The sequence below is a fragment of the Zonotrichia albicollis genome, chromosome 5 (assembly GCF_047830755.1).
Source record: "Zonotrichia albicollis isolate bZonAlb1 chromosome 5, bZonAlb1.hap1, whole genome shotgun sequence".
Lineage (NCBI taxonomy): Eukaryota > Metazoa > Chordata > Aves > Passeriformes > Passerellidae > Zonotrichia > Zonotrichia albicollis.
In genome coordinates, this window is record NC_133823.1 from 52,752,546 (window position 1) to 52,779,754 (window position 27,209).

The 27,209-nt window shown below is 35.6% G+C and overlaps 2 protein-coding genes across 9 annotated transcripts in view; both read left to right on the forward strand.

Moving 5' to 3' along the window:
- Positions 1–27,209, forward strand: part of JAKMIP1 (janus kinase and microtubule interacting protein 1) — a 143,658-nt gene that overhangs the window by 87,930 nt on the left and 28,519 nt on the right. For all 8 annotated transcript variants that reach the window (XM_074541734.1, XM_074541731.1, XM_074541737.1 and 5 more), the window contains 11 exons: positions 13–159; positions 769–909; positions 4,042–4,101; positions 11,567–11,695; positions 12,929–13,057; positions 14,976–15,059; positions 18,745–18,807; positions 19,957–20,055; positions 23,076–23,177; positions 26,016–26,069; positions 27,037–27,102. In XM_074541734.1, the coding sequence (XP_074397835.1) occupies positions 13–159; positions 769–909; positions 4,042–4,101; positions 11,567–11,695; positions 12,929–13,057; positions 14,976–15,059; positions 18,745–18,807; positions 19,957–20,055; positions 23,076–23,177; positions 26,016–26,069; positions 27,037–27,102 (1,074 nt within the window). The remainder of the gene's footprint in view (positions 1–12; positions 160–768; positions 910–4,041; positions 4,102–11,566; positions 11,696–12,928; positions 13,058–14,975; positions 15,060–18,744; positions 18,808–19,956; positions 20,056–23,075; positions 23,178–26,015; positions 26,070–27,036; positions 27,103–27,209) is intronic.
- Positions 4,113–11,560, forward strand: LOC141729184 (uncharacterized). The gene has a single exon (XM_074541740.1). It carries the CDS (start codon positions 7,471–7,473, stop codon positions 7,648–7,650), a length of 180 nt encoding a protein of 59 aa, XP_074397841.1. The 5' UTR covers positions 4,113–7,470; the 3' UTR covers positions 7,651–11,560.

The window sequence follows — 27,209 nt, forward strand, 5'->3', positions numbered from 1 at the left end:
TGCCATTTGCAGCTGAAACGTTCTCGGGAGACAGAAAGTCAGCTGAAGCCTTTGGTAGAAAAAAATAAGAGGATGAGCAAAAAAAATGATGATATGTTACAATGTATCCAGAGAATGGAAGAGAAAATAAAGAATTTATCGAGGGAAAATGTGGAGCTGGTAAGTAACCACCTCTGGTAAGTAATCATCTCCAACGCTGTGTTAGGAGAGCACATTGCACACAGTAACTTTGAGCTGGACGTGCTTGTGAGGCTTTTATTCTAACAAGCACATCAGTCTCCACAGTGGGACGGGGCAACTGTCAAATGCAGACAATACAGCTGAAAACTCATATTCTAAATTCAGAGTGGCATGTGCTTTGTGTTGTATCAATTCACACTGATTAAGGGAATGGAGCCCAGATAGATAAAATGTTTTTGCTGGCTGTAAAAAGCTGTGACTAAATATCAGCTTTAATAAATACTGCCTTTATTATTAGAAGTCAGAACTGAATTTGAGTGCATGCACTATGCTAGATCACTGAGTTCACTTGTCTGCTATTTTTTTTTTTCCAGACTGTTCTTTGATTCTGTTCTAAAATATCTTATGTGAGAGATTAACACAGAGGCATATAGAATGTGAGGGTTTTTTTGTTGAAAGAGGCCTTGTGTTGTAGTGGAGTATGCACTGATGGGTTCAAAGAATTCTTGGTTGCTACATGACACATGAGAGTTTTTCTCCTGTTGCAGCAAGGCAGTTTAAAACATTCTTTGTTTTTTATTTTTGTAGAAAGAAAAGTTATCTGCACAACCAGCACTGAAGAGGCACACATCTCTGAATGATCTCAGCAGCACACGAGAGGAACAAGAAATTGAATTCCTTAGACTGCAAGTCAAAGAACAACAGCATGTTATTGATGATCTCACAGTGGTAATGTTTATGACTGGTATACACATGTGCATGCACACACACCTATAGGCAAGCTAAAGATTTAAGAGGAATGTTTTAACTGCAGTTGTAGTAGTGATATGGAAATACTTCTTTGGTGTCAAAGGGTTGTTGTTTTTTCTCAGGTAGTGAATGAATTTTTTGGAATGTGTATGAATCTTTGTATTAAAAATATTTACCTATTATGAGCTGCTTGTGAAAAAAAAGTGCATGATCAGCCTTACTTACAGAACTGGCTGTCAACAAATAAGGAACTTGAGTAAAGGAGACTTTCCAAAACTTAATGACTATGATGTGTTGGGTGCAAACCCAAGCACTCCCCTGATCTAGAAGTTCTCCTTAAAGAGGGAAACGTGGTGTCATTAATTTCACCTGGCTAAGCATCTCCAGCCGAGCTGGCCATACAAGCTGTATTTAAAAAGATGGGGAGAACTCTGTGCGGTTCCTCAAACCAAAGGTAGCAGCATGTCTTAGGATTAGAATTGCCCAGCTGCTGCCCTCTGACTTGGAAGGCTTCTTAAGGTGATGCTCATGGATGTTTGCAGTGTTTGATGTTCACAGGAACTCTGCAAGTTGTGTTTGATGAGGAGTATTTCAAGTTGTGTTAAAGGTGTCTAGAGCTATTTAGTGCAATTTGTGATAAACCCTTCTGGTGCTGGCAGAAATTTGCACATAATCTCTGAGAGACCCTTGCCATTCTGGAGCAGCATCTGGAACTCAGGCAAACTCAGACATCTCAAATGGCACTACTGACTGCTAAAAGATGATAAAAAAAATCTATTTAGCCTTCTGTCTAAATAGAAAATTAAAGAATTGTATACATCATTGAAAATAAAAATAGAAGCTCCAAAAAGGAAAAAGAAGGTGGTGTGTTATTACTGTATGTGGAACACTGTCTCAGTTCCTGGCAGTTCCTCTGAGATTTTGGCCCAGGATTTTTCTCTGAAATCAGTGCCAAGGTTGGATGTCTGTGTGCATTCCCCAGTGTCCCAGTGTTCCAAGCAGTAGGATGTTTCTGAGATGCTATGATGTAGGGTCTGGTCCACAGAGTGATGCTGCTTTAGCTTCCAAGTAAAACTGCATAGGAAGGGATGGTGATATGACATTAGATGTGCACTATATGGCAGATAAAACCTCATTTATATTTCAGTGCAAAGTGAGTATGAGAGGGCTCTCTTTTTACTGTCTCAGCTAGTGATATGAGGAAATATATTGTATCCTGACTTTGGTCAAATAATATTAATTTGTGTTTAGTGTAAAAGTAAAATAAATAAATATTTTAAAATATTGTTTCATTTTTGCTTTGTTTCCTACTTACAGATACTATTCCACTTGCAGAATTTACTTAAATTTTTAACTAGGAATCTTCTTTGGTTCCAGTACAAAGTAACTAAACCTTTGCCTTCGATGTGAATGCAGTGGAATTCTGCACATTGTTGCTTTTGAGCTCTCTTTTCTGGCCCAACCCACACCTCTACAGACTACAGATGTATCATAGTTACCAAGAACGACCAAAATGTCCTATATCTGATTAATATAAAAATAATCAGCTTAACTCCAGCTGAGAGCAATATGATACATGGAAATAAGAGCAGTAGTCTTAGGCAGTAGGGTTGTGTGAACTGATTAACAGTGTCATCTGTAGGGTATCCTTGATGCTGTTAAAACCTTGTCAACATGACTTCTCTCACAACAGGGTGTTCTGGTCAGTTCTTAAAAGGAAAGCTGTCAAGGTAAACAGATGACTGCAAAAGATGCTAGTGGATTCAATTGGCTTGTAGCTTGATTTATGTTGAAGAAGTAAATTAAGTAGTCTTCTTACAAACAAGACTAGAAACAGGAGGACTGGGATTTTGGAAATGTTTGTTCATTCTGCACTGCATTTGTTTGGACACCTGCTTGGGAGGCAGAATACCCCACTTAAAGCAGGAAATGTGTCTTAAATGGACATCTGAGAAGACAGCACTCTTCTTTAAAAGTATTAAATTCAGCTGTCCGGTTTTTTAAGCTTAAAATGTTATATTATTGTGCAGCTTGAAATACCTGCAGCATTCCCTCTTGGCAGTCATTACTTTTCTTTATTTTTCAAACCACATGTATTCAAGGTGCTGTGTAAATTGTTGTACTTCTCTCAGCTATTTTACATTTTCCAACACTTATTTCCTGGAACAATGTGCTGATAAATAATTTTGTTGTGATTTCTACTGTGAGCTTCCTATTTTTCCAGTTTCTCAACTGAATGCAAAGCAAATAACTGAATAGAATAATACCATGCAGTGAGCAATAACTGCTAAAGAAGCACTTGGAACTGCAGTCTGTCTTTTAAAAATAGAGGTGCTGCAAACAAAGATGCAGAGCTAAGGAAAGAATCAGAAAAAAGCAAGAAGACAGAGCACCTGCCTCCTGTGTTGTTGGGTTTTTTTGGCTTGCTCCTTCACATTTTTTACCTTCTCTTCCTCTTCTTCTCCTTTGGAATTTGAGGCAGTATTCTTGGACTTAGACAAACAGAAATCTTGCATTTGCAGTCATGGCCTCCTCATGTCATGGTATAGTTTATTGTGATCTTGCACCAAAACTGGAGTAGAACAAAGACAGCAACTAAGCTGACAGAGACTGAGAGTGCCTTTGGATTTGAGACATTTGCCCTACAAGGATAAGTCAGATGTAACACTGTATCTGCATATGCACGCATGTATATCAGTGTGTCTGATATAATAACAACTTTTAATTACTAAGACTGGACTAATTTTTGGCTACCGACCTGCTGCTTCAGGATGGTTGAACACTGGAGTGACACTCTGAATTCTGTTTCCATAGTGAGCTTCTTGGTAAAAGAGTCAAAAGAACTGTCAGAAATCTGTGCTCAGTATTTAACAAAGCCTTTTCTTGCCAACTTCCCATCAGATGTGTGAAGTACGTGGCTGAAGGTTTGTTTGCTAAAGGCACAAAGCTGCAGTGCAGTGTGGTGTAACATGATGTTAATCAAAAGGATAAAGACATTGTGTTGGCTTTACCAGAGGCTTAAAGAAAATGTTAATGGTATTTCTCTGTGTTAGACATATCTAAGTATAGTTTTAAAACAAACCCATACCAAAATGTTCTCTTTCCTTCTAGGAAAGAGAACGGTTATTGCGCTCTAAAAAACAGAGGAGGAAAAGTCTGAAGCCTCCAAAGGTGAGCAAACCTTCGGTTTTTCATACATTTCTGTTGCTGTGAACAACATCTTTCTGTCTGAATTGAATACTTTTAATAAATACTGAATTTAAATACTGCCTGAATTTGAAGCTCTGCTTAATGAGAAAAATCCAGTCATTCTTTTGCTTACATTTACTGGTAAGTGCTTCATTTTTTAGGGTAATTCAAGGATTTTGTACTTCACACAAGTAATGTTATTTTTGCGGTTTGTTTTAAATAAACAGTAAAATTGCACTTTTAGCCACTGTAGCCTAAGTATTCAAGTGGCTCGAGGCATAACGATTTAATGGCTTGAATCAACTACTATTTCAATGGACAGATATTCAGCCTGCTTTAAAGAACATACCCCCTTTAAACTACTTGTACCAGCATAGAGCTAAATCACAATTAAAGAATAACTCCTGCTGGGAACGTTACTGAAATAATATTTCTGTATGTGATATGTAAGTAGTAAGACAATTCCAACTGTTATGCGTTAATAACTAATACAGGGTTCAAGACAAAAATTCAGTTCATAAAAAGAGAGAAGTTTTGCTTCAGAAAGTACCCTTAGTTTCTTGTAATGCACTAAAAGTAATTTGCTGAATAATGGTTTTTGTGAAGTTGAACATTAGCAGCCTGGAGCATGTGTGTGGGAGGTGGGAAATGGAGTAAGAGGGAAAAAATGGAAATGAAGAGTGGAGCAATCATTATCATCTATGTAGTAGCTTAAGATATGTTCTGTCTTAAATGGGTGCCTTGTGTCAGTGTGTTCTGCATAGTCTATTCCTGGTAACCTCCAGGTGGTGCTTTTATATTGCTCTGCACTCTAATGCCTATATTCTCAAAAATTAATCCTTTGGGACTCTCTATTTCACTGGTAGTTTCTTCAAATTCTGTTTCTAATAATGATGTGTCTTTTGCATAGGAAAAAAGAAAAAAATCAGAAGTAACAATAGATCCTGCCAAATATATTTACAGCAACTGTAAACCATTCTTTCTTGATGTAGTGTAACTGGAAATTTGTGTTTTTTGAGAGGAATTTTTACAAAAGAATGCAAAAGTAAATACACATCGATATATGTAACTTATACTGTACTTTTTGTAGTGTTCTCTAATTATTGACCTTTATCTGACTGTAAGTCAAATGTGTAAGATCATTTGCTAAATTGTAAAATTCCTCATGAAAAAAAAGCTAGTTAAGTAAATTTTTAGGTGTTGCTAACTGGTGATGAGAATTTCTGTAGGCTGAAAACTTCAATAAGTACGCATTTATGTCTTGAAAGTGCTCTGTGTTAGTAGAGCTTCAGTTGACATAGGCACTGTTCCTTTCCTGTTTTATCTTGAGCAATCTGCTGCTTTTGTGGTGTCTCCTTTTCCTTATCAACCAAAGCAGGAATTGAAAAACATGAGGATTGGAGAGAATGGGCATGATACCATTAAAATTTTGTGTCAATGTTATTTTCTGTTTGCTAAGAGTGCTATAATATGCGGAATTCTGCTCAGTATACCGTAAGAATTGTATGTGTATGAGCAGCAGAGTTAGTTGGGGTGTGTTCCTTATTTAGGGTAGAAAAGAAACATCAGAAAGAACAAATTAACCAGGAGCAGGCATTTCTGCTATAAATTATTCCATCCCCTGTCCATTAGCTCTTCAATGGCTGTGGTGACCATTTGAAGTTCTATGTGATGCTATCTCCTGAAAGGAAAAGCAGGACTGTAAAATGAAAACAAGTGAAAAAAGAGAAGGTTATGAGAGAAGAGCAAATGGGATTGTACGTACTATAGTAGTTACACCGTATATACACACTAGTTAATATAGTTAATTTATAATTGTATTTAAACTTTCTAAATTAGCTGATTCCTTAAGGAATGAAAGAAGTAGTCAATAATACTACTGTGCTATTACCTGGCAATGGATAAACTTGTAGAATATTTACATTTATATGCAGCGTTGACTCACAGTTTAACTGCAATTGGTGTTAACTTCTAAAAACCCAATCCTGGCTGATTTCCTTCCAGGCTACCTGTGTGGTCCTGTGAGAATCAAAATGCTAAAAGGAGCTGTGTTTCCCACAGTTAATTTTAGCAATCTAAGTGGAATGAGTTGCTCACTCAGATGAGTTCGGATTTTGCCATTTCATCACCTCTGTTTTTACAGCCTATGTCAGGAATCCAGACGAAAATTGTGGAATTTATTTATCCAACTGCTGCAAATGTTGGCTAGATGTCAGTAATGGACATGAGATACAGACATCTGTATGGTAACATAAAGTGGTTGGAAGTCCATATCTAAAGAGGACATAGGAGTTTTAGCCTAAAATTGCCTGGTTCTCTCCACAGACTGTCAAGGCAGTCTAAGATGAGTTGTTGATGATGAGATGAGCTGAGCTGATCTAAGTCTTTGGCTTTGCTTTTCTAAGGTTTGTTAAATGTAAAATTATGGTTAACACAGCGAATGAACAAGTTTGGCTGATAGGTTGTATCTATTTCCAAATGTGTCCCCTTCCTTGTGACAAAGTGAAGGAGGAAATAACTCATGAGAAAGAGGTTTCATGAAAACAGTCAGATGAATCATTCTATACTTTCCAGAATGAGCTTTTTCTTTTGTTCTAATAACCAGGAATGCAATGCACAGGGTGAAGATTTACACTCATCAGTTGCAGAGTGCAGAGTCTGTGGTGGTTTTCTAATGAGTCTGTGGTGGTTTTCTAAAGAATATTTTCTGACAGTTTTTTGTGTTATCTGGAACAGAATCCATGGAATGCCTTCCTCCATCTTTGAGACATATTGTGTGAATGATTTGCCATAGCCTTTACAGCCCTGAACATCAGTTCAGCTGAGAAGCTTCTGACAGCTCTGTGTTTTTGTAATTAGCTATGAGTGTTATTTCTGGAGCTCTGTAGGTGCACTAGGTTACTGTTGCTACTGGAGCTTTCACTGAACACTCTTTTAATTCCCAAGGAGTTCATGGAACAAGGCTGACAACTGGTTCAGGCTCCCCAAGGAAAGGAGCAGCAAAGTGGGATGGGCTTTATAACCTCTGTGCTTGCAGGGTCTTCAGAGAAGTGATTAGTGACTCTGTATAGACAGACACCTGATTTTTTCCAAGGTACTTTTAATTTTTTTTTTCAATTTTTGTTGTGAAATAACTAAGACACTTCAGAAGCAATATTTTTTATATTTTGTTTATTTTTGACATGTGGAATGGAGGTACATTCATTCCATAATGGATGGAGTCATGCATTTGAAAGTAAGACATATTTACCCAGTTTATTTGGTAACTGCAGGACTCCATGGATTGTGCCTTTTTAAAATTTTAATAAATGAACTGTATTTGCAGTGGTGGAAAGCCTGCACACTGGTGTGATGGAGTTCATATTTCTTGTTTTATATTTTTCTTTTTTTCTCTGCCTCTGTGCCTTGGTGTGCCTTTATTTTTCTGGCTGCCAAGAAATGACATATAAGCATGAAGGTAAGAAGTTACTGATGAGCACATCTGATTGCATTACAAGGAAATGTATCTTGGATCTTTTTCATCATGTTTGATTAGATCCCTTAAAATGAGATATTTAAATGTAAAATGAAACTACTTTACCAACAGAGAAATCAGATTATATTGAAATTTGCATATAATGTAGTTTGTGTCACTATTGATTTATAGTAGTCTAAACTTTTATGTTTACTGAGCACCACAATTCAGTAGAAGTATTAATACTTGAGTTATAAAGACCTAATGCATAATTTTACTTTAAATTTATGTGAAAACATAGCTATAAATCCACATGAAAAATACTTGCTATTAAATGCATGGCATTTAATAGTAGTCAGTGGAAATTAGATTTCAAATCAGAATTTTTCTGCAATTTACGTTACTATTTTCTCAGTTAAAAAGTTGTGGTTTAGAAATAAGAAATGTGCAAACAAATATAAAACAATCTCTAATTTGTTAATTCAGAATGTTTCCATTTTTAAGAAAAGTTTAAATGAAACTTGAATAACTTGGTTTATATATTTACAAGAATCCAGTGAGTATTGTGCATTTCTGTATGCTTTTCAGAAACAATTGTGGTTCAGCTTTTGAGACATGCATGGAGTCTCCCTTGGAGTTGATATATTTATTGATGCTTTATTTATTATTTATTAAATACAACTTTAAGACTCACCTGTCTTTTATTCGAGTATTTTTTCTCTCTATACATCTATTCCCTTGTGAATTTATTTGTTTCGGTTTTGCTGTGAATCAGTTCTCGTAGTTGGTTGTTTCAGATGCTAGATGATCAACAGTCAAACTGGCTATTTTGTAATTATGTCATGAAGCAATTCATGCACCTGCAGTAATTCAATATATATATGCATATGCAGTCATTCATACATATACAGTAATTCAATACCTTATCTCTATTGCTGTGGAATGGATCTGCTCCACAAAATGATAAATATTCAGCTTTTCTAAAAATGAAGGAGTCTTAAAAATAAATTGTTCACTTGTTAACTTCAAATATTACAGGCAGTCTTTGGAGCATTTAAAAGTTTTTGACATTTAACTCTCCTTTAAGTGTTGGGGTTTTTTAGTGTGACGGGAAGTACTAAGGTTTTTTTTCAGAATTCCCTCATATCTAATGATCAAGTGGTTTATTTATTGATACATATATATTTTCCCCCTACATTTGCTACAAATGAAATGTTCAAATTATTTTTCACAATAATGAAATTGCTTTAAATATTTTCTCCAGCCTATATACCTTTATTTAAAATCAAAAGCACTGTTGTTTTGCTAATTTATTTTCATTTCTTGAAATGGCATGGGTGGGTGTGTGCATGCAGTGTTAAAGAAAGACATGTATTTGACCTGAGTTATCTCAAAGTGACTGTGCAGCAGAGATGTAGCAAAAAAATCCCATAGGTAGGTAGGTTTTATTGTCACTTTAGTTCAGCTGCTGCTGACCCATACAGTAGTGTGATCTCTGTGCCATGTGATAATAAACTGGAGATTTGTTCTCCATCTTTTAGAAGTCCCTTCTGCTGTCCTTTGCAAAGGCTTGGCACTTTGGTTACCTGCCGCCATCTTCTTTAGTTCCATAAAATGTACCTTCTAGTTTATGAAACTGTATCTCCATATCAGTTTGGAGTCAGGAAAGTGGGTTGAGCTGGCTACTCAGATTGTAAATTTGTCTTCCTTGCAACTTGAAGTAGCACCATTTCTTGAACTCTGTTTTCAACTGCCAATATTTATTTGTACTATTGCTGTTACATGGTTGTAAGCTGCAACCAGTATTCCATGGGGGAGGAAAGCCATGGGATGGATCGGCCATATCCAAAGGACTACTGACCTCCTGTGTTTTGTGGTAAACCTTTGAACTTAGAAGAGAAGTCTGAAATGGTTTTAATTCAAATGTGAGTAAATACCATTAGCTTTCTGGATAAGTCTTTGTATTTTTAGACTAGAGCTTAAACGTATTCCTTGTGCCCTTTGTTTTGTTAAGTAAGGCAGAAAGGTCAACTGGGGAATGCTGGAGGAAAGGACTGGATTATCCCAGGGAACTGTCTTAAACACCTTGGACAGGGCTCTGCCTGACGGAAGATCACAGTGCCTCCTGCACAAGTGAGGACAGAGTAATGTCCTTCCAGCACTGTGGCATTGTAACTGTGATCCTATGAATTCACAAAGTAGTGGTCTAGTAGCTTGCAAAAGGAAATTTGTTTCTCAAGGTTGTTTGGAAGCTCTTTGCCTTTTATGCATTTATCTGCATGCATATGGATACACACAGTCTGTTTAGAAAAGATATGGCTTTTTGGGTTTCTGAGTGAAAATTTTTAAGTACTCTTTGAAGGAGTCTTCTTAAGTGAGGCAGTTGAGTGTTTCAGGACATGACCTTGGAGCTGTATTTGGCAATTTGAGTGGAATTAGCTGTACTCTGAAACTATTATGGACTTGTTCAGCTTATGAGTGATGAGGTTGTGACCTGGTGGACTGTGGTGACCAGGCAATGGAGCACATGGTGTCATTCATCCAGGCAAAAAGTCACACCTACAGGCTTGATTTTTTTGGTACCTCTTAAATCAAAACAGACTATTTTGGCTGTGCTGAACCAAAAGAATATAGTGAGCATTAGCGCTTTGTGAGAAAGAGAAGACCATACTTATGTAAATATACTGGAAAAAAATCTCTAAGGTTAGGTAAGTCTGGAAAACTGCAAGGAAAGATAAATATTTGGAAATCATCATGAGAGAGGGCATTATAGTTAAAACTTTTCAGTACCTGGAATTAAATTGATTGATAACAATTCTTTGCTGAAATGTAGGGTTCGTGATGTTTGGAACTAATAACAACTGATAATTTCTAATCCTTATGGCTGTTTTAATGAACAAGCTATTATCTTCTCATAGACGACCTCTGACATGTATTTGAAAAGGATCCAAATAGCAAACTGTGACATCAGGATCCGTGCTTCAGTATCACGCAATGGCAAAGCATGTGGAGATCTTTCTTCATCTTCTTACAGCCACCTCTCTCCACTACCCTCTCTATTTAGGCTGCGTTATGACCTGAATCCATTTTTCAGCAACACCCTTAAAAAAATATTTTCAGTTTTCTTGCTTCTCTGAAATTGTGTTGGATTTGTGTGGTGTGACAAGTTATACCTTCTTTATGCCTTGATTAATAACATTTAAAACCCTTTTTTTCTAGTTAAATTTATAAAAAACCAAAACTTTAATGGTTGAATTTCTGTGGAAATATGCTGCTTTCTGTGACTGTGTTTATATAAAAAATCAACATTTTCACAACTGGTATTGTACTCATTTCCACTAGCTACTATTTTTTCTAATTTTTTCTAAGCATGTATTTAATTGATAACGTTGTGTAAAATTTTTTAAATCTGCAGTGCAATGCTGCTTTTCCCTAAACACGTCTTTTTGGTTAGACATAGTATTCGAGCAAACTTTTTGAAAAAGGAAAGAGAATGAGGATACTGAAAAAAATAAATGATAAACATTAATTTATAATTTTAAATAGGGTTTTCCAAAACAAGATTTTTTTTTTTTTTTTTGCAATTAGTATGAGCAATTAAATTTGTTCCACTTTGGTCTCCAGAATACTTTTATCCTTTTGGTTGCACGTTATTTGTTGCATTGTACTGCCATACTTTCTTCTGAATAGGTACAGGATTTCTCTACTGTGAATCTTGTAAGGACTTGTCTGATTTTGGTAAATAGTTTTGCTAAAGCATTATGCTTTTGGTATTTAGCTCATCTCTGTTCCATATCCAGTTCTGTTCTTGGAGGTTCTTCCACAAATTTTGTTGGAAAAGTAACTTATTGAATCAAAGAAGAGTTTGCACTGGAACCTTTCTTTCTTTCTAAATACTAAAATAATCATCAGAGAAGACCTTGGTTACTACTTACTGGGTCATTAGGGATTTTCATCTGTTTTGCTACTAGCTAAAAAAACCTAATTTTTCAGAGGCATGTTGTGGAGACATTTTTTGGATTTGATGAAGAGTCTCTTGATTCAGAAACTTCATCTGTAACTTCATACAACACAGATAAAACAGACAGGACACCTGCAACACCAGAAGAAGATCTGGAAGATGTAAGTGGTAACTGATTTGTTCTTCTTTCTACTTCTTGAAGTATAAATACAAACTTTCAGCCATTGTACCCAATGAACTGTGAAAGATTTGGCAGAGAATACCTTTGGGTTTTGTTAAGTCTGGTAACATATACACTTTGCAATAAAATTAATAAGATAATATTCTATCTGACAGATTTGGCAGATATTGGTGTGAGAAATATTTTTTTCCTCAAACTCTTTCTTATTAGTCAAAGGAAAATGAAGAGGCATATTGCTTTGCCAAAAGTCAATACTTACTAGACAATAGTTTGCCTTTCAACCTTATCATTTATTTGACTGTTTTGATACAATCAGGATTTTCTTTCTCTGCTCACAATACTCAGAGAGCCCTTTGCAATTCGTAAAAGCTTAGATGATCGTAGGTAGTAAATACCCAGTGATATTTTTTGTCCCAGCTCTGTGATACTCACTGCTGCTGGCCTACTTTGGAGGATTGCGTGCATGAGCACAAAGCACGAATTAGATGCTCTTTTTCATCTTTCTTTCTTTTTCACTAACTTCTGCCTTATACTCCTCAGAAGAAGCTTCCTTTTTTCCTAGGTTTAATGTCTAATAATATCTAGTAATCTCTTTTCTTTAAAACTCAAGTTCCTGGAGCAAAAATTAATTAAAGTGAAGGACATTTCTTGTCCTCAGCTGTATAGGAAAGATTTTATAAGTGTTAAAGTTAGTGGCTTAACATTCAAGGAAAATAAAGACTTTGAAAATACTTTGTGTTAAAAGAATAAATTTAAGAAAATATATTTGAAATAAATTTTAAATGTAACTTCTATGTCAGTGTGCTTTACCCTGGCATTGTAGAGAACAAGTATAAGGAGGGAAGGGTGGACAGCATGAGAAATACAACAAATGCCTTCCGAGACCCCTCTGGCTCTGGAATTGCTGACGACAGTGTTGCACATGACTGTTTCCCTCACCTTTCCCCAGATAGTTTTTCCATTTCTGCACATTGTTGTCTTACATGGCAACTTACACTGCCCTTGAATTGTGTGGTAGATGCAGTTACTCATCATCCTTCCTTCCTTCCTTCCTTTCCTTTCCTTTCCACTTTTTTTAGGATTTCATACCTTTATTAAACTTTGAGACTTTGTATGAGTTTTGTTGCTTGTTTGTGAGTCTGTCTTCTGTACAGACAAACCCACCATTAAACACATTTTTACTAACCCACTTCCCCCCCACCTTTTCATTAAGAGCACGCCTAAAGAAGAAGCTGAACTCAGGTTTTGCCAGCTAACAAGAGAGTATCAAGCTTTGCAAAGAGCTTATGCATTGCTCCAAGAACAAGTCGGTGGAACCCTGGATGCAGAGAGAGAAGCAAGGGTAATTTTTTAACTGAAATTCTTTTAACTCTGAAATAATAGAAAAAGCTGAAACAATTTGTAATAGCAGGAGGTATCTTTGCAGGTCAGTGAAATGCAGAGCCCAATGTTTTTGAGGATTAGAGGATGTCGTAAGTAGGGAGATAAATTAGATTCATCTGGTGCAATCAGAACAAAAATGTTAGTATACTTTATTCTAGCATGTATAATGCATTAAAGATTTCTATGCTATGAGAGTGATAACCCATTTGAACCTGTAGTTTGGATAGTGACATGATGGATTTTAAATTAATCACAGGATAGGTTGTTACAAGGGCATAGGTACTTCCATAATATGATTATATTAAAAATCTCCCAAATCAGAATCAAAAATCTGACCCAAATCTTGGTTCTGGCTGACTGGGAAGCAGTTTTGCACAACAGGAAGTGAGGACTCCTGATGGACACCAAGTTGGACTGTTAAAAAACCCCTGTGTGTCTTCCCTCAGCAACTTCTCCAAACCCCAAAAAGGGAGAAACATATTAAATGCTGTGATTATTACATGTTAGTGCTTTGCTACATGTGGCCACTGCTGTACTGTGCCACTGCAGTGTGTTGCTAAGAGTGCAGAAGGAAAATGATTTTAATGTGTTTAAAAATTACCAATGGAAAAGGACTCAACCAACCTACACTCCTTTTTTATTTTTTCCTGTGAAATATAGTTCTTATAATAGTAGAATTACTGCTTTATGGCTTTATTATTAGAGTTCTTAGCATCTTACAAAAGCCTAGTCAGTTTTGACACTCTCTTTTTAAGTAGGACACTTAGCCAAGGAAAGCTATACAGACTTTGAAGATCACTTCTCAAGATAGAATTAGGATAGGGGGCATAATTCCATCTACTGTTTAAAAAAGGATTTCAGGGGCAGTCATCTATTTGCCGCCTTTGAGAGACTATTATATATTTTCTTTGCCTTCATGGGGTTTTTTAAAATTTTATTTTGCAGGCATTTGCAGACTGTACTTTTTGTAGTCTTGGAAATTGTTGCTATTTGTTTTCAATGGCATTTTGGTTTTTTTTGTTACATCCCTGCAAATCCACCTCTTGAATGAGTCAGAAATTAGCTTTTTGCATAGTTTATTATGGTGGGATGAACATTTCCTATTACTTATGGATAAGGCTTAAGGTAAGAAAGGACCCAAATATGCACAGATGCAGGGAAAAAAAAAAATCCCTGTACTTGGGTGGAAAAGTACCTGAAGTAGGGTGGAAATAAAATACTTGTGGTAGATCAAGGAGCCTCAGTGGTTAGGGTCTCCAGAAACATGTGTTTTATATCCTGTTTTGTTTAGTGCCTTCTATGATCCAGTGCCTTTTGGTGCCTCACTGGACATAGGGGGTAATACCCATTGTAGTGTAGTGCTGAGTGTAATAATCATATAAATGAGGAAAACTGACCAGCATGTGCTGTTTATGGGATATGTAATTTATTTTGGGTCAATATAATTCATTTACCCAAAGGGCTTTTTCAGTGTTAATGCAATTCTCTTTCTCCCTTGTCCCTTTTCCCCCAGTTGCCTTAAGTTACTAAAGCTTATGAATAGCTTCTTAGAGCTCTTTCAGTTTCTAAATTTTTTTTTTTTCTTCTCCTGGTAAGAATTTTGTCGCTGATTATGGGATGTTAACATCTTTTTAGGCTGGGAAGGAAAAATGCTGTTAAACTGGCAGCTTCAAACATCATGGAACATAAACACAAAACCAATTGTTTTCCTTGTTTAAAATATTAGCAATTATTATATATATATAAATAACAATTATTTTAATTATTTAAAATTTTAATTGAAAAACATTAAAAGCTGATGGGACAGCCCATAAAATATTAGAAAATATATTTACTTTTGATTTTTCCTTCCACCCCTCTCCTCTCCCCCTCCCCAGACTCGGGAACAACTGCAAGCTGATCTTCTCAGGTGTCAGGCAAAAATTGAGGACCTGGAGAAAGCTCTGATGGAGAAGGGACAGGTAAAAGGCTCTCTAAATGTACTCTCCCACATCGTGTTCTCTGCGTGCAGTGGTGCCCTTGCCATCTTCATTGCTTACTGGTGTGTTGGTGTCAATGATGCAGCTTAATTGCTACTGCAGCATTACATCACTCAAATAAAGGAAAGGACTTTGCAGTCTAAGAAAATGTCATTACAGACTCATTTTCTAACACATAATGCACTAAAGCATACTATTAAAATAACCACATGTACTTGCACGTTCTGTTCCCCTTGTCATTTGGTGAAGGGCTTTCTCCTCTTTTCAATTTTGTTAGTATTTGTTATAAGCTCTAATAACATAAATATTCTATATTTCTACTGGAGAATATTTTTGGTGTTTACCAAATAAAATTTTTTTAAAACCCCAGCTTCTAAGCACACTAGAGAGATGAACACTGAGCCTGTCAGGTTAATGGGAGCCGCTTGAGGTGTTACTCTCCTGGGTTTAAAGTCTCAGAGGGCCCAGCTGCTTTCAGATTCCCAAACCATCACACAAAGTAAAATCAGGCCTTGTGCTTCAGTATATAAAATATATGTAAATACTCATCAAAGATGTGTCTACTGATGCATATTTAATATTGTCTAGGGCCCTCGGGAAGTCTGATTAAGAGTTATGAGCATGCGTTTGCAAGTTGTTCAGCTGTGTGACTCCTAGAACACACAGTAGAAATTGGGGAGATATTATTTTATGCTTTATTGTTTGAAATAAGAATTTAAGTTTGCAGGTAGCTTATACTAATAAGATAGAGCTAGCTGTAGTTATACATTTCAAAGACTGATGATCCTGCAGCGGTTGACACAACTTACATATAATGCCAAATGAATGACAACACTATTTTTGTGGTTTATTCTTTGAAATGAAAATTTTCTGTAAGATTCTGTATCAATGCAAAGGTTTGGGGACCATATTCAAATTAAGGACAAAAATAATTTATGCTAGCTTCCACACAAATTGCAATTTGCTCAGTGAATTTCATGTAAATACAATATTACTAAAAACTGAGAATATATTATCAATCTAAAAATGATGGCCCACTGAACTTCTGGAAGAATAAATGAAACCAAAGACCTCCCAAGCATCTACTGCTGCTATTTTGGTTTGTTGATAAGAAAGATGTTGTGGGCAAATTGCTGTGTAGTTGAAAACATTAACAAGATAGTTGACTGTACAGTGTATAATGTAAGTACTGTGTATGTAAACAAGATAAATGAATTTGGATACCCATGTAAGGAGTTACTTCTGTGATTTTTCTGCAAGAGAGTTATGTCAAAAATATCTGGAAATTAGAATTTAGTCAATTACTACTTTGAAATTCAGAACCAAATTTTCCACTTTGTATTTTAGTAATCCTGAGAGGTTGAACAGGGATGTGACAAGGAGCACTATGATGTTGTTTGTAGTCGGCTGGTTTGTACACTGAGCATTAGCTTTCTTCAGAGGGGATCACAATGTCTTCCTGGGAGCTCTAGCACCTGCTTGGTTCTCCTGAGCTGTTAGTATTTACAGTCAACAAAATAAATGGTTGTATGATAAACTGAATTCTTTGTGCACTATGTGATTTTTTTTAAAATTATTTTATTACTACTTTGTCATTTAGATGTCATGGTAGTGATGATGATTTAATAATAATTGTGGAATGCTCATTCTGGGAGCCAGCCCCTGAAGTGTGTTTGTAAACAAAATAATGAATCAAAATATCCAAGTGTATTATTCCAGGAAATTTCCTGAAGTCCATTTCAGAGCATGAGATTAGAAGCTTATCGTTAAAAAATTACGTGAAGCTTGGTTTGTAACAACTTTAGTTGGAATTTCAAAGTAACTGTCAATGGCTTTTGTTAATCTCTCTTCTGGCTGGACCTGTTGGTATTCCCCCAGAAGTAACACAAAACTCATCATCCATTTCTGCATGGTACATTGAGGTGCATACATAAGAAATTTTATGTTAAGTTAAGAAATCCTTAAAACATATAATGGCAAATATTTAAATAATATTAAATATATTTAAATAATATTAAATATATTTAAATAGTGGCAAATAATACATCTAAAATTATTGGAATATGCAATATGCCAGATGCATGCATCCTCAACTGTCTCAATGGTCGGTGTGTAAATGCAGTTCTGCTGGAGTTCAGGTTTTCTCAGGAAGTGTAGTTGCACTCCATCAAGAAAGATGCAGAAATTCATTATCAATAGAGCAGATTGATCTGTTTTTTCTACTTGTGTGAACTGAAGCAGTTGAAGTTGCAGTCTCATATAGGGACAGGTAAATTGAACCTTACCATGTGGGTATGTTTACCATATCCATGCATTGGGATGTCCACCCTAAGTCTGTGCATGCAACTCTTCATTCCTTGACCTTAGTAAAATGTTAGTTAAATACTAAACCAGATACCAGATTTTATTTTCAACATTTCTTTCACTTGCCTCAAAAATTCTTGACAAGTGTAATGCCTCTCAGTACTCATTTTAGTATGTTATTCTTATAACATCACAACCATGAAGAGCTTGTTTATTACATGAAATGGATTTTTGTGCATGAATGGAAAAAGGTAGAGAAAACAGTACAACATGAAATTGTAGCAGACAGTAAGTAGAAAAACTAAAATGTTTTAAAAATGCTAATTGGACTCAATATAATATCATAATATTTTAGATTGACATTTCAAACGTATTTGATGGGCTGGGATATCCAGATGTCATTGATTCCTTTTGCAACATCAGTGTGCAGATATCTTCCTGAAAAATAATTCATCATCCTCAATACTTTAGTAAAGGCATTTAGATTTTAAATAAATCATCCCTTGAACCTAGAAGATAATTTGATCTAGAGTTAGTATGGCATATTAAGTGTTGGATGTTGTTTTAATAGACCTTTTAGAACAGCATAAGAAAGGTTATGTAAATAGATTTCTCCATAGGAAAAACAAGAGCAAATTTGGCTGTTATAATCCATTAAATCTGAATGTCTGGCTATGACTGGCCATAAGTTTTTGTAGCTTGGCTGTTTAAAGGGATATTTGATGAGTCCTTTTGTAGCCATGGGAAAACCTAAAAGGAAAGATGCGTTTTGGAACAAGTGATTAATTGGAAATACAGTTTCTAAATGGAGTATACAATGTCTTGCATCACTTCCCTTCCTCCGCAGCATTGAATTTCTTGTCACAAACAGTGTGTATTAGCCAGATTCTCAGATTTTTAGCAGAGGGTAATTAACTTCATAATGCTGAAGCTTCTTTTGGGGTAGTAAAATAATTTTCATCCCTTTCTCCCTTTGTATTTTTATTGCACTACTTAAAATGGGATGATTTTGCAAGAAAGCTTCCAAACCTTTGCAATGGAAAGAAATAGTTTTGTGTTCAGCTGAGTAAATAAATGTTTTTAAAATGACATAAAGCATATAAATGTGGTAACCCACAATTGCTACATGTAAAGATTTTAAAGTACATGCTAGCTGAAACATGCTAGGAAACAAAAGACTGCTACAGGAAAGAACTTTTATTTTCACTGTTATAAAATGCTGTACGTCCTTGAAACATTTATTATGGCTTTATTGTTCAATGTGTGACCGTTTTATTCTTGAATGCAAAATGATGTCTGAAATCTAATTACTGGAGGCATTCATTTTTTCTTCTTTAACAAAACATATGTATTTTCCTCACAGGATTCAAAATGGGTAGAAGAAAAGCAGCTGTTAATTAGAACAAATCAGGAGTTGCTAGAGAAGGTATGTGGGAATATTTTCACCATTGCTCCCCTTTATCATAGAAGAAATTGAATGCACTAAGTACTATAAAATCAGCATGAAATTGCTTTATTTCTCTTCAGAAACAGAAATTTAAGTAAAAATCTCTGATTAAAGTACAAACATGATTTTAATATTCTTCAGGAATTAAAGCTGTTTTTTATTGTGGAATTACATGGATAGCCACCAGTGCAGCCCAAGCTGGCTGAGGTTTCTCGTCTCCAATAAGATATACTGATGCACAAAGATTGTTATTGTCCTGACCACTAGCAACATTGCCTGCTCCCTTCAATGTTTTTATAGTTTTTACACACATTAAGTAATACTGATTGATTTAAGGTTTATTATATTAACTCTCTGAGCTACTCAGAGCTGAGCATCTGCATTGTTCTTTGTTGATAGTGGTGGGAAAGTTGGCTAGTCAACTTAGGAAGACAACTGATATTGTTAATTGGTAGCTTAATATTAATATAATACAAATACGATAACCAAATAAAATATCATGATTAAAAGTAGTTAAAGACAGGTTTAAATTACTTGGACACTTACATGGGCACTATAAATGTTAAAGTACATTATGCCAGATGTTACACTTCTGTTTAGATTTGTACAAAGGAAAAAATCACCCAGTTAAACTAGACAGCAGACCAAAGCTATTAGTTGGCATAATTAATAGCCAGTATTGAATTTCTGTTTTGTCATTGTTAGTACCCCAAGGCAAAATTCTGGCAAATTAAAAAGTAGTCATTAAAACCACACCATTATTGTCTTTCATATACTTAAAAAAATTAGATGTCTAATTAGGCAAAGACAATGAGAACAGCCTACCCAAATGTTAATGTAATTCAGTTTCATTTGCTGGATTTTAAAAGAAAACTTGTACTGCTTAACTTATTTAGATACAATATTCATATCAGTTTTATGCTATGTTCCAAGAGAACATTGACCATTTTCTGCTGACAGCTCTCAGAAATACTTTCTGATAAAATGCTTTCTTTTCTGTATGACACAACCTGGTGTACAATGAAAAGTGGAAATAATTAACAATTTTGTCTAAACCCCTGCTTATTACTGTAAGCAGTATTTTTTCTAGTGCTTACAGGGTATTACCATGTTGTGTTTGTCTCACAGATTTACAGAATGGAACAAGAAGAGCATCAGCTGAAGAATGAGATGCAAGATGCAAAAGACCAGAATGAGCTGTTAGAATTCAGAGTGCTAGAGCTTGAAGTAAGAGATTCTCTCTGTTGCAAACTCTCAAATGGAGCAGAAATTATGTTTGAACCCAAGCTGAAATTCCTGTAAAGATTACTGATGTCTGGTGCATGTTTAAGGGAAGTCACTTAGGTATCTATTTTTTAAATGTTGTATCTTGGGATAATGAAATTGATGCCACTGCCTTAATATGTTTTGGAGAGAATGCTCACTAATGTTTATAAAGATGTAATATAGCTAATATAAATTGCATATAGTTTTGTTTTCATCTAATAAAATATTTTGTTTTGCAATATTTTGCCTTTTTTATTTGTTTCATTTCCATAACTGCTCCTTTCCTGCATGTAAAATCACCTGGTATGTATTCTGCAGCCTTGGCTGGCATTGATTAAATTAACACACCTTCTCACGTCTTGCATGCAGTGATCTGACTAAAGAGCTGACACATCCATCACATCAATGTAGAATTCCTTTAAATTACATTAATTTAATGCTGACAACATTCATATGAAGTAAATTTATCTTAAAAAGAACACTTTTTGATAGAAGCTTCCAAAGAATTCCTCTTACCTTAAATCCATTTTCTCATGGTTTAAAGTGGTCATGGACTGGAAATAATTGGCTTCAGTCAATGAAAAATGAAAAAAAACCCCAAACCTCTGGTAATGCCAAATAAAAGTAGTAAAGCAGAAATATAACTTTTTAATGTTAAACTAATATGTTGCCTATACCAAACAAATTCCATACTTTGCATAAATGAAATACGCAAAATTATTTGTTTTTAGCACTGAGCATGTAGCCTGTGGTTACAGCTGAAAGAAACGGTTCTTATTCTTCCCCTCCCAAACTGGGCTCATGTGGAATTTAGCAACACTGAAATATCTGTGTGTGATGCACACTTGTCACATGGTTGTATTGCCTGATGACACATTGTTCAGTTTCAAAGATCACCAGCATTCTTAACACTGCTTAGAATAAACTCTCTGACAAACCTGTCATTGTCACTCCTCCATTTTTATCACCCAGCACGTTTCACCAAAAATCTCGGCATGTGTAACTTCTCTGATAAAGATGAAAAAGTCATGTCTCCCTGTTATGTGGATGTTCTTTTTGTCTGACATTTCTTTATCTTTTTTTCATCCTTTATCCACCATATGTTTTGGTGTCATAGCCCATTATATTCAAAATTATGAATTTAGGTTACTAGAATTGCAGTAGATGTTCAGAGGAAGATATGCTTTCTAATAGATATCTTTATATTTTATGGAAGGACTGTAAAGAAAAATAGAGAACAATTTAGGATTTGACTTGGCTGTTGCACTAGAAATTGCTTCCTAAAGTGTGAGGGTTCTTAGAAGTAAAATTGTCCAAAAAATTTCTTAAGGAACGAACAAATATTCTTCAATACATCCTTCATGAATGCATTTTTCACATGAAAGAATCACATCAAAAACAACTCAGTATGTCATGTAAGGCTTTGTCATGTGCCAAAGCTTGGAAAAATTCTTTCACAGAATAACAATGGAAGTGTTTTTGTGTGATTGCAAGAAAAGATTTTTTCCTTGGTAGACATGTAGGCAGCAATGTGACTGACAATACAATGCTTTAGGAAAACCATCAGTTCTACTGGTGATCAGGACAGTATTTTTTAGTGCAGTTATTTCAGACGAAAATTAGGTAAAGCATAAAACACAATCATTTATTTATGAATTAAAGCAAGCAAGTTTAGATGAGATGAATGCAATAGCAACTGATGAATTTTTAACAATATCTAAAATCATAACTAAATTTGGATAGCAATTAAAGTTCTGGCTTTGGTTTACAATAGCTAAGACATTATTTAAGCCCATCAGAATGGGTTAAATAGACTGTTGATGTAAATATTATTTTTAAAAAGCTTCAGAGGAGGAAAACTGCATAGAGTACAGAGATTTTTTTCTCTACACTGTAGTTTCAAATTAGGTTTAACCTAATTAATGAACAAGATTTGCCATGCTTTGTAACATGTTTAAGTGAATGGATGCAGCCTGCCCGCCAAATCAATTAAAGCACCTCATTTGTGATTTAGGAAATGGAGTAATACATGGATGGTCATAGGAACTGAAGTATTTGTAGTAGTGGTCTCTCTGAGAAAATGAAGCTCATGTTGCCAAAGCATCCCCTTGTAACATGGAGATGAAATCTGGTGTTTCTTGCTCATGTTCTCATGGCCAGAGAGAATTCAGAGTAAGACCCAATGCCTTGGTTGCCCAGAGCCTTCAGTCCAGTCATTTTTTCACAGGCACATGAAAATTTAGTTTAGCTTAAAATTACTTGTTTTTTATGTTATATCTGTCTTCTGAAGAAATATTAGGTTGATATTTTGAAGAAATTGATGGAAGTTATGTACATGGACCAGTTAAGTTTTAGATATACTAAATATCTTTAGATAGGAATTTATATTTTTTTGTTTTGTCACAAAGAACATCATAACTGTAGAATAGTGCTGCCTTCCAACATATTCTGACATCTTTGCTTTTGGACTGAATATGAATGGGGATTTTAAATGGTCTAATAGGAAGGTAGACTGTAGAATAAACAGGGACCAGACACAGAGGTTTAATTTTAGTGAGAAAATATTCAATAATACTGTTTTATGATGGAGTTTGATTTTTTTTTTCTGCAGATTTTTCTTTCTATTTTTTTTTTCATTGTTCTGTGAAAGAAAACAGGAGTTAAATAAGGTTATAATCCACATAAAAACCTGCAGAGTATTTCAGGGCTCCAGTCAATTAGGGCCTGTGTTGCAAGGGTTCTGCAGCTGAGGAGTGTCAGGTAGCTCTGCAGAAACTGTGTGCATGAAATCAGCTGGCAGCTAACACTATGGTTGTATTTAGCCAAAATTCTTCAAATATGGTAAAAGTAAGAGGAAATAGAATAGATTTGGAATGAGAGCAGGAATCTGCCTTTTTAATGTACAAGTATGTTTTGTAAAGGTGGGGAATAAATGTTAATGTATATTCACAAATGTTGTTCTTGAACAAATCTTTCCTCAGGAGAGAGAGAGAAGGTCACCAGCATTTAATCTTCATATAACCACCTTCCCTGAAAACAATGGAAGTGCACTTCAGCTGTTCTGCCATCAGGAAGGAATAAAGGTATATGAGAGAAACACCAGAAACAGTTGGATGGCTAGGAACCTTTCTTGAATGACCAGTCTAATATCCAAACAAGTGGTTTGACACTTACCAGGGAAGAAAATTAAAAAAAAAAAAATTGGAAAAGACATTTTTATCTGGGGAAGCGGTTTCATAAGAATATGATCTGGTCATATCAGGAGTTCCTCAGTGAAACTGAAGGCTGGTCAATTAAGATAATTTACATTTAGTCTAGGGAAGAATGTGGATGTTGAAGTGATTCCTTGTCAGGTTTGCTACAGTACATGGTTCATTATATTAAATGTCTTCATCTGAGTTCAGAAATATGACATTCAGTCCTTATTACACCCAATTTAGTGAAGGATTTTATTTTTTGAATTAATATTCTTAATTTATTTGTCAAGGCCAGCATAAAGTGCCAGACCCAGAACTCATTCAGATAGGTAGGACTCTTTTAGAACAAGATAAATGTCAGGATCTCCCTTGATTACCTTCTGATATAAGGAAGCAAGAATTTCTCTTTTCACTCCTGTTCTCCCATGAACAGACTATTTCTGCAACTTGATTTGCATGCTGGTTCACTTAAGATTGAATTCAGACTTGTGTTGTCACTAATGTTACACAATAGGGCTGGGCAACTTTTCTAAAAGTAATTAAAGCATAATCTCCGTGCCACTCACTATTTATGATTGAATTTTTAGTGGTGATTTATGGTTGAATTTTTAGTTGTGTTTACAACTCCTCTTCTGAGGCTTGTTGCTATTCAGTGCTTTAATGATCTCTAGAGGAAGTAAACAGAAATTGTCCCTGCATATTTTTAGGAAGTTGAGTAGTCTGAAAGAAAAGAGTTAAAATCTGCTTCTTACGTATAGATTTGGTTGGATTCTCATCTCCCAAAGCACACCAAGAATCATCAGTTAGCATATCACCTACAAATAGAGCCAGATCCACTTTTAGCTTACCTGTTGTTCTAATCTGCATGCTGGCTGTAGCAGTGCACCAGAATCCATAATTCCCTTTTTTCCATTGTCATCTATGATATGCTTTAACAGGTGGATTCTTTTCAATCTGCCTTTCAGTTTGCTTACCTGGAAGATGGGGCAGTGACCTAAAATGGGCAGACTGTAATAGTTGACCTTTTATCTGTTTTCAGTGCTTTTAAAAATTATTAGCCATCAGTGTCAATGTAGATTCCAGAATGATGCAAAATCTGATTTGGTTTCTGATTCTTCCTTTATGCATCATATGGAAATAAATTATTAGGATGATTATTTCTGGCTCAATAGATGCAAGTAAATTCCACTTTGCACTAGTGCAACTCAATGGCTAAAGAAGTTTCTGTTCGGCATTGTCAATGCTGATCATAATCAATAGTTTTGTTTTTAACATCCACCCAAACACAAGTGTGTTAGGATCTGCACCATTCCAGAGTTAATGATGTGCACAGTTAAATAGCTCATGTAACATTCGGGAACACCCCTGAAGTTTTTTGGAAGAGATGGAGGGGACCTCAGGATAGAGAAACCTGAAAACTGCACATGGCCCTGTGGCGTGCTGGCCTTTTAGTAAGTACTGAGTAAGAGTTGAGGGTGGCAGCACTTGACAAGGCTCTTTTGCTTTATGTATGTGTATTAAGCATTTTGGACTAAAATGGACTGGTCCATTCCCATGCTCTCAAGGCTTCCTGCCTTCAAATAGCAAGCACACATTCCAGCCTGTCAGTGGAAGCGATCCCTGGTCCATGTTAACTTGGATGGGTTAACTTGCAGAACAAACTTGGGATAGTTCAGGAGAATGTGATTAACTCTAGCTGAACAGTTCCATGACCCTTTTCAACAAGTTTATAAACTTTAAATAGAGTTTTGGGGCCTAGGAATGGATCCTGGCACAGTGTGAAATACAGACATCATGTGGATTTTACCAGGAAAAGGTTCTTTACCCTGAGGGTGGTTGGGCACTGGAACAGCTCCCCAGGGAAGGGGTCACAGCTCCAGCCTGACAGAGTTGGTGTGTTTGGACAATGCTCTCATGCACATGGTGTGACTCCTGGGGATGATGATGTGTAGGGCCAGGAGTTGGACTCAGTGATCCTAATGCATCCCTTCCAGCTCAGCATATTCAATGATTATGTGATTCCATGAATTTATTCTTCTCTTTTTTGAATCAGAGGAGTAGTTTTCTTTATTTCAGTGGCTGAGCCTTAATAAGAACGGGCTGTTCAGCTCATTATCTGAGAGCTGAGTGGCAGAGAAATGTGGCTTTCTAATCAGAAAGATAATTGTGAACTGATAAGCTGTTTGGAGGAGGATGTTCTGCCCACTGTGCAAATTCCCTTCTGCCACTGTAAGGCTGATTTGAAACTTCATGGTTTTCTTTAACAAAGAAAATAAAAAGCAAATCACCAAGCAAACCTTCTTAATAATTACTTGTTCATGCTCTCTGTCCTTTTAACTTCTGTAGCTTGATGTGGCTGATGCTCCACTCCAAACAAACAAAAAAAAGTCTTTTAAGCCCTTTCTCTTTACATCTTTTAAACCTGTTTATCAGTTTTGATCTTTCCTCTACATACATTAGCAGGATGAGAAGTGTGAATGATACAAGAACATTCTGCCCTCATGCACAGACATCCAGGTTGCTTATTATAATTGAGAGTGACTTTTGCTTTTGTCTTAAAGTACCAGTAATTACTTTTGTAATTGTGATGCAAAATTATGTTTCACTTATTTACATTTGAAGTCTTTTCACACACAGAAGAGAATAAGGGGTATATAAAATGTAGCATATAAAAAGTGTTTCTCACCTACTTCATAAAAAATAAGTGTCAAACATCTTTTTCAGGACGTGAACATATCTGAACTTATGAAGAAGCTAGATATTCTTGGAGATAATGGGGTAACACTTTTTTCTTTTAAATGTATTTCCAGTTTCATGGTTAATTTAATTTTTTTTTTCCCAGAGCAGATACTAACATCCAAGACAACGCACAGGGTGATTTTTATATGCCTGTGTTTGTATGAAGAATATGAATGGTTAGGAATGGCTTTTACATGAATTTTTTTAGTTAAACTGAAGGTAGTGAAAAGAGTATTTTTTCAAGGTAGGATTTGGTCTTTACCAAATGGTACAGAAAATAGGCACTGTAATAGGCAAAGTGAAAAGATGCAAAACAGAAGTCAAAGCCAGACCAAGCTGCAAATTATCCCTCTTGAGTAGTTATAGTAGCACCTTCTGCTGTGAAGGCTGTCATTGCTAGGAGTGGATTTTCTGGGAGAAAGGCAAGGAAAACTGTCTCCCCTTTTCCCTCTTTATTGCTAAGTACAGTATGAAATCTTAGTCACACATTTGGGGCACAAACATCCAGGGAGCTGAGTCCAGTTTATAGCTAGATTTAACAGATTGAGGTCTTTTTAATACTAGTTTTAAGTTCAAGATTGACATGTTATGTTGCAAGTCCTGTGGAGATTTCTATGGCACTTACTCTTTGCATTGTTTTCTTTAATTGGAAGTCTGAAGTGCATGAAGGTGAGATTCACTTGCTGCAAGGCTTAGTCCAGTGAACTGGCAAAAACAGGCAAAAAATTGCAAAATCCCTGACTGAAAGCACTTAATTTTAATTGAATGATCTGTTTCATTGAATGATCTGTTGAAAAAGTGTTGTGGGGTTGGTATGCTGAAATGGAGTGGAACTAAGCACCCTTGGTTTAATTTTCAATACTTTCAGTCATGGGATCTTTTTTGGTCATGTCTATAATTCTAAATGTTATAACTGATTTACTTTTTGAAGTATGGTTAAAACTTACTGCTCATGTTAAAGAATGAATTTTAAATTCAATTTAAAGTGTATCTTTTTGTATTTTAGAATTTGAGAAATGAAGAGCAGGTTGCAATAATCCAAGCTGGGACTGTGCTTTCCCTCTGTGAAAAGGTAGAATTCAGTAAATATTTTTCTCTGCTAAAAAGTGGCCATATCTTGTAAGATACCTCATAACATTGCCAGGGAAGCATGGCTTTTCTGTTCAGGTCATCTGGATT

Coding starts and splice junctions, on each gene's coding strand:
- LOC141729184 (XM_074541740.1), top strand. CDS start 7,471: ATGGAGTTCATATTTCTTGTTTTATATTTTTCTTTTTTTCTCTGCCTC.